This window comes from Malaya genurostris, chromosome 2 (genome assembly GCF_030247185.1).
Source record: "Malaya genurostris strain Urasoe2022 chromosome 2, Malgen_1.1, whole genome shotgun sequence".
Lineage (NCBI taxonomy): Eukaryota > Metazoa > Arthropoda > Insecta > Diptera > Culicidae > Malaya > Malaya genurostris.
Window position 1 is genome coordinate 54518192 of NC_080571.1, and position 8143 is coordinate 54526334.

At 36.7% G+C, this 8143-nt stretch overlaps 2 protein-coding genes across 3 annotated transcripts; both read right to left on the reverse strand.

Annotated features, from left to right (window-relative positions):
• Nucleotides 1-1065: 1065 nt before the first annotated feature.
• Nucleotides 1066-2239, reverse strand: LOC131432167 (S-formylglutathione hydrolase). The gene is made up of 2 exons (XM_058598280.1): nucleotides 2059-2239; nucleotides 1066-2005 (listed from the first exon to the last, which is right to left on the reverse strand). The coding sequence occupies exon 2, from the start codon at nucleotides 2001-2003 to the stop codon at nucleotides 1152-1154; it is 852 nt and encodes a 283-aa protein (XP_058454263.1). The 5' UTR covers nucleotides 2004-2005; nucleotides 2059-2239; the 3' UTR covers nucleotides 1066-1151.
• A 1055-nt stretch (nucleotides 2240-3294) lies between these two features.
• LOC131432051 (presenilins-associated rhomboid-like protein, mitochondrial) lies at nucleotides 3295-4822 on the reverse strand. Of its 2 annotated transcripts, XM_058598095.1 has the most exons (5): nucleotides 4777-4822; nucleotides 4627-4717; nucleotides 4050-4555; nucleotides 3663-3985; nucleotides 3295-3599 (listed from the first exon to the last, which is right to left on the reverse strand). In XM_058598095.1, the coding sequence occupies exons 2-5, from the start codon at nucleotides 4674-4676 to the stop codon at nucleotides 3408-3410; spliced, it is 1071 nt and encodes a 356-aa protein (XP_058454078.1). In that variant the 5' UTR covers nucleotides 4677-4717; nucleotides 4777-4822; the 3' UTR covers nucleotides 3295-3407. The 2 variants fall into 2 exon arrangements, with proteins under 2 accessions (XP_058454078.1, XP_058454077.1); XM_058598094.1 differs by lacking the exon at nucleotides 4777-4822 and having other exon boundaries at nucleotides 4627-4767.
• Between the last annotated feature and the right edge of the window lie 3321 nt (nucleotides 4823-8143).

The following is an 8143-nucleotide window of genomic DNA, read 5'->3' on the forward strand; positions in this document are numbered from 1 at the left end:
ACGAGATCTAACCGCTTTCTCAGTGGGTTTGTACTAAGATTTGTTTTCAATGTTCGATTATTTTTAGACTGAAACTTACGTTAATCATTAGAATTAACCGATCTTTCGGTGCATGAATTTTATTTTACAAAAATTATACAAATTTTTAACGGACGATAAGTTTTTATTGCTGAATTCTGTAAGTAAATATACGATTCATGCGGAAAATCTGAAAAGTCACTGGGTACGGTACAAATCATTCCGTCCGTATGGTAAATAAAATTCACTTTCAATTACTGAATTTTTGTCGTGTCGAGAATACCAAGGGTCAAACGGTTATTAAAATTTTCAGTGTGTTTTTTACCAAACGAAAAGAAAATCCTAACTGGCTCGTCGAATGGATTGTGGTAATGGTGCATATGTTTTTGAAGCATTAGATTAGATGCTATTTGATTCCTTACTGGTAGAAAATCTGTTCACTTGATGCCAGTAATTTACTATTACCAGTTTTTTTTTATCTATAGTGCTTGTGAAAAATTTATACCCGGTGAACGACCAAAATGGTTAAAGCCGATGTAAAATAAATGATATAAAAAAAATTGTCACCACACCAAAAAAATATTTTTGTAGCTTATGGTCTCGAAAGGGTCTCACTATCTTTGCTATCACTTGTCTTTGCTAGATGTCAGTGATAGATACATTGACATTTGAGCGTCATTATGATGAATGGGTCCATAAATCTGATTTGAGGCAACTATTACATCTAACAAAACAATATTTGCGTAATTGGAATGAATCCTAAACCAACTCATTTGATGGGAAAGCCTATAATAACAAGGAAAAACGACAAATCGGTATTCTGTCAACAGTATGTCTGCTCTTATATGGACATACATTTTATTTACTGACGAAATACCTACTACAATTTAACAGTTTGCTATATTTGAAGAGCAACTAAACGCATGACCCACTTTGTCACTAAACTGCACACCTAGTAGTTTGTATGAATGATATTTATACATACAATGAAATCTATGATGAATTATTATAAGAAAATATTAAATCGGATACTAATGAAACAATAAATTTCACTTTAATAAAACAGTTTTCAGCTTATAATTTCCATAACTTTCGATATAAATGCTACCCTAGCAAAGTGCATGCTTTGGGTCTTACTTGAAGTGACTCGCATGATAAGATATATGTTCACCAATAAAAGAAGCAACATAAAAATAACTATGGTCATATCCTTCTCTCATGTTCAACACACAAGGAAACTGAGCAGCCTTACATGCTTCGACCAAATTATGCGGTAACAGTTGACCATCCTTAAGAAAACTATCCTCCGAGCCCTGATCAATATAGAGTTCCAACGGAGGTCCATTATAGCCAGTGACTAGCTCTGTCGCATCCCAATTTTTCCATTCGTCTTTGTCAGTTTCTCCAAAGTATCCTGTAAAAGCCTTAACACCCCAAGGGCACTTGATCGGATTACAAATCGGAGCAAATGCCGAGACCGATTTATAAAGTCCAGGGTTTTTTAAAGCACATATCAACGCACCGTGGCCGCCCATACTGTGCCCAGCAATAGCTTGTTTGTCCGGGATCGTCGGGAAATTATTGTGGACCACATCGATCAGCTCCTGAGTTATATAGCTAAACATTTTGTAGTGTTTGCTCCAAGGATCCTTACTGGCGTCGACGTAAAATCCGGCACCACTTCCGAAATCCCATGAATCTTCCTCTCCCGGTAAATTCACTCCCCGGGGGGAAGTGTCCGGGCAAACCACAATAAGTCCCTGTTCGGCAGCGTATCGCTGGGCCCCGGATTTCTGGATAAAGTTTGTTTCATTACAAGTCAATCCACTGAGCCAGTAGAGAACCGGGAGCTTTGCGTCTTCGGCTGCCGCTGGCAAAAAGATAGCGAATTTCATTTCGCAGTCCAACTCTTTGGACTTATGCGAATAGATTTTCTGCAAGCCACCGAAACATTTATTAGACGAGATAAGCGTTATGACAGTCATCGCTGGAATGATATGGCTATGAAAATACATTCAAATTGCAGCAATCCTTTCATACCTTTCAACTTTAACGATGAATTAATAAATTTACTAACAAAAACCAGTTTGTTTGATGAAATAAAACCAAATCGATATGAGGAATTTACGGAACAATAAACGTAGTAACAAACCGATTGCCGGCTTTTGCGAAAACAATGAAAACACAAAACAGTAGTCAGTACCGTCGTATGGCATTTGACAGTTTTGGTCTTCTTGAAGGGCTTGAATGAACCATAAATGAACTCTTCAAATTTGCATCACGATCACGACGTAAAATACACTGGTGGCGTATTAAGACAGTTTTGGTTGTGTTGGTAATTTTCTCACGAAATTAAGTATGGCGCGCCGGGATTCAAGACATTTATTCTTCAAAGGCTTGCAAGGTAACGTCGAAATATAGAAAATTTTACACACATCCGATTCTGTTCATTTCGTTGGAGGAAGGATTTGGCGGATTGCACTGTGGTATCTATTACAGTTATTATGGATAATGGAGTGATTGTGCTGTGGGTGGCATTTCAAATGCAGGTGATGAAAACGATTGAAACATCCCGGAACAAAACACCGCAATTCACTGTCAATTATTTTCGCAAACATAATCAACTCTAAATATTTTCATAAAAGCAACTCCCGAAACGCCAGTTGTTTATGTTTTTCTTCTTCGCGTCTCTCTGTTATTCCAAAATAAAATGACAACCGCACTAACACATAGAAAAACGTGATCACCAGGTATTTTACATCGTGCATCACGATTACGCGTAATAGAATGTCATTTGACGTATATCATCGCAGATGCCAGGTTCACAGATTAATCTGTGTATCACAGATTCTCAAAATTCTGCACCGATGTGAGAAATGGCACAGATTTTCATTGATTCCAGAAATAGATCAAAGAGTGACAATGAGCCCCAAAAGTCCTGAAATTTCTGGGAAAACCACAGTAAAAATGTATTTCCGAAGTGACGAAACCATTTTCTTTGCTCCCAGAAATGAGTGGCGAGACCACATACCGATTTTTGGTTCGAACTCGATTTTTGAAAATATGACCTGGCATCCTTGTATACACGTCGATTGTTAGATACTCAAAGTATCTATATTATTCTAGTTGAGAATATTTTTGAAATTGTTTTGAATCGTAAAATTTTTGTTTTTACAAAAGACGTAAATTAGTTAAATATAGGACATTAAAGATGATGTATTTTAATGACCCAATCATTTCTTATTGCAATTTACTTTAACGAAAAGACCTCAAGAATTTGTCATCCTTAGCTCTATTCACGATCATGTATTCGAACTATCTCATCGATACCCATAAATAAAGAAAACAAATTTCCTACTGTCTTACAACAAAGCAATTTTAATCTATGCTTATTTTTTCGGTGGTCCTCTCATTTCGTGCCAATAGCCAACGAAATGTTCTCTTAGAGGCCAAACTCGATAGCTGCCATAGTATGCCCAAAACAATCCGAACAGTGCTCCACCCAGATGTGCAGCGTGGTCGAAAATCTTCCAACCCAGCAGCACACCAGCCAAATCAATTCCCATTATAACTTTGATGGCCTAAAACAAAGAAATGTCCGAATTATTAAATTGCTGTAGTTGTGCGTCTGATATGCTACTTACTGCTCCTGCCGAAAACGTGTACATCGGTAAAAACAGAATGCTAAGCTGCGTATCCGGATATTGACTGCAAACGTAAGCCAAAACGGCCATTATAGCACCTGATGCTCCTAGTGAAAGTCCTGGTTGACGCATAACAGTTTTGAACACATGACTGGCGAATGATGCAATCACACAAGCGCTCAGGTACATACCGAGAAATTGCTCCCGCCCAAGGCTAGCCACTGCCGCATGGCTAAAACTGTGCAACACGTACATATTGGCGGCAATATGAAAAAACGAATAGTGACTGAAAGTGGAAAGCACCATTGGCCAACAGATTGCCTCTATAAAAAAAGAAAAAACATTCAATTCATCGTAAAAATCACGGGCCAATTTTAATGAACCTACTTGCCGCAGGGTTCGAGGCGAAATATTTCACCATTGTCGGTTGTAATACTGGCACCCTCCACAATCCGTAGACCAGGAGATTTAATGCACAGATCGGAACAAATACACGCTGCCCAGGTGACAATCGGTTCCACCAATCATTTACATCTCTCTGCCATTGAGTCATCTCCTGGCGGCCTACTTTTACGCGATCCCTAAACCAGTGTAGATTCAACTTGTTTCGCAATGCATTCATTGCTCGCGACCGTATGGTTTCGTATTCCCATATCGTAACTCCAATAAAACTACCGGTACTGAACGCAATTGTGAAGACAAACGACTTCCATAACTTCGAAGGATCGATGTGGCTGGAACCAATGAGTCCTTGAACCTCCGTAGGAACGATTGTTGTGCGGGGGGTAAACGATTCATTCCGAGGATTTCGTCCAATTCGGTTGTAACGAATAATGTGTACCTGCTCGGGAGGTTTCAATAATTGACGCTGGCAAGTTGGGAGAAAGGAAGATCTGGAAAATGGGAGCAAAATGTTTTGGTGGTTCTACTCGGTTTAAATAAATACTGTTTCCAGATAAAGTACCTCAAGACTGCAGGAACCTCCCTGCAAATCATTAATAATCGAAGCGTCATGATGAACAAGAGTGTTAAATCTCAGTCTTGTTCACATTTCACTAAAAAATACAGCAAAATTTAACGATTATTACACAATAAACAACAATGTTTTCATTACTCAAAATTGAAATCATGCCGTCAACATCATGAGAACTGAATGACAGTTCCTACAGTGGCGTCGATAAAAATAGGCCTTTAAATTCATCTGATGAATTTTTCAATCACTATCCTGTCTCCCTCTTAGCAAGCGGTACTATTTTGTTGGTCGTCGAGCACTTGTTGAACGACACATTGCACGAAATTTTCGTTCAGTTTACTTCGGTTTGATGTTTTCTACGTGAAGTAGAAGAATTGAACAGGTATGTAGTGTTAGTTTAAAAAAATGAGTGGAAAAAACTTTTCTCCAGTAGTCCAACGGCAATCCAACTCCTAATATTAAAAATGGTTCAACAATGGACCTCTGTCTGCCGGGTTTGTTGAACGAAAAAAATAGCATTCGCTTCAACTATCTGTTTCAAAATCGGCTAACGAAAGTCCCGTTTTGGCCTCCCGTTGAACGATTGATTGGACGTTCATTGGACCAATGTTCCAACTTATTGGACCAACGAAGGGCCACCGTTGAACTTTTTTTTTCTTTCTAAGAGAGCTCCGGAGACTCGGAATCAAACAGTTCGAAATATTTACTCAAACTCAATTCGATCACACTAAAAAAATAAACACATTATAGTTATTTGAAAATCTATGTGAATATCCTTACTTTTCACGTAGTTTTTAAAGAACTGACATTTAGAAGCTGTTTGATGCTTGAACCAGTAAAAGTTACGTGTTTAATAGATCAAATGTAGGGTAACAGAGGTATTTTGGCCACTTCATATATTTTGGCCCACCTAACAAACTTTATCAATTTCATCGGATTTTATCGATGTTAAGTAAGCCATGTTGCATCAATTTGAAGCTAATCACATTAAATTACCTATTGCGGAAGGGGTTTTCAAAGATATTATAACATTTGGGGGATATTTTTACAAAGTGGGCCAAAATACAATCAATCTTAAAGTGGGCCAAAATACCTCTGCTACCCTAGTGGGTGTTCATGTCACATTTACCTAGTACACTGAACCTAAGATACACGTAGAAATTATCTGAAAAAACATATAACATCTTTCCATGCAGCTTATCATATAACTTTTATGTGCGAATCATTAAAATACATGTAGTCTATTCAGGCTTCACAATCCAAATCGGCATCGATCTAAATCAAATAAGATTTAGCACCGGCGATGGGAAACTCTTTTGTATTTCACACTCTGATATTATCATGAGATTTATTTATATATTTAATCTTATACTTTTATCTATTATATCTTCTTATAATATATTTGAGCTTATTTGAGTGTATATAATTAAAATGTATTTCGCATAATATTATGACAGCATTTAAATGGAGTCAAGATTCTTTGATACGTTTATCTTTTACCACCTATATAGGTGTAATATAGATTCTCTCACATTTCCATATAAATAGATAGAAATCGTGCAATGAATAGAAGTTTATTCCAGAAAATTAAAACCTTCCAATTGTAACATACTATATCTGATGTCGAATCTTATTTTTTATTCTCTTAACTTCGCTCTCAACTGACAAAACCTGAAAAAGTGGAAAAGTTAAGTTAAAACAACGTAACAATTCGTTTGCTTTGCAACCTTGTGAATTAGTACAGATTTTTCAGCGCATTACAAAACTGCTTGCACTTTAACGACTCACTTCTCGACATTTCATAATCGATTTTTTTCTAATTGAAAAAGTACGTTGATAGTTGAAGTTTGGCCAATTCAAATAAATTGTATGTGATGAGCTGAATGCGAAACGTAAAACGAACAACCATAATCATTACAAGACTCCACACCGCCAGTTTCTAAGCTGCACATTTAAATTTTCTTACTGAATCTCGGCAAAAAAATGCCTCACTCGGTAATCGTCTCAACAAAATGTATAATTACTGAAAATTTCGGAAATCCAAAATTTGTTAACTGTCAATTATTGCCGAGCTTGTCAGCAAAAATTTTGCTGTCAGCTCGGCAAAGGTTATCAGGATGGAATCATGAACTGCCTAGTCATCAGTAATCGAAAAAAGGAAAGATTTTTATTTGTTATTGAATGAAATTAATATAACAAAGGCTAATGTTAGTGGAAGGGGAATTTTATCGATGTTCATTTCAATTCAGCAAACAAAATAAGCGCAAACACCAGCACAGCACGGCCTCTACCGTGAAATAAGCGGATATTTATAAATATATGCTAAGTAGATAGTTTTTGATTTCACTTATCTTTTCATAAAATATATAAATCTTTTTCATAAATCATGTTTTCCAAATCCACGAGCAATGGCGACGTGATGCTTTGAGAAATCGAAAAGGGACATTAGATGATAAGTGTCTCACCGAGTATCAGTAAAAGAAATCTTGTGTTCGAAATCTCGGCAAACGGTTTTGCTGATTTCGGTATATTTGTTGTTTACTGACAAGTTCAGTATAATACTATGCCAAATTTCGGCAAAAGAACGCGCTCTACCGAGATATCAGCATATTACTTTTACGATTTTGGGAAGAGTATGTGGATTACTGATTGATCAGTAAAATATGTTGCCGATATAATTCGGCATTTCATTATGACGAGCTTTAAGCATGTGGGTGAGAAATAGATATTTGGCAACATTTTTCTGTTTTGAAAGAACGAATCGAAATAAAGGCAAATATCAGGAAGTTCGTGCAGAAACTTGTGTTTCTAAATGGGACAATACCTGCTGGATAAGTAGCATGAGCCCATTGAATTCACTCGTCTTACGTATACTCTTCGGACTACCAAAGATAAACTCAAGATTACAACACAGACTAACAGACAGGACACTCAAATTAGATTTTTCAATCATTTTAACGGTCATTTCGAATATTCCTTTATTTGGGACAGTACTCACATGTGTCATGATGGCGCCACGTTACCCTATCAAAAACATCCTGTTTGTCATCTAGACTGTGTTCATTTTTTTCATTTGCCAACAGAGTTGCCATTCATACAGAATTACCTGTAATGTATTGATTTGTATACGTCCATGCGAATTTCATGCAGGATACAGATTTAATACATACTGCCAAAACTATATACATAATAGTGCTTACTTCTCATCCTCCAACGCAATACAAAATCGAACCCGTTTTGTTACAATATTTACTTGCTTCTGGTCTGCCGCCACTTAATTTTGCGTGAAAACTACCAACACAATATAAAATAGTCTAGATGAACAACGTTGAGTCAAATAAATGGTTATCTTCCAACATCGCGAAAAAGTTAAATATATTATCAACGTAATCCAATAATTTATTGTGACGATTCATTTTCAAATATTTTGAAGAAATCAGGCATCCCTTCAAGCAGCTGATCGGTCTTGACAAACGAGGGGAAACCAACTAGTAAAAAAACTTTTACA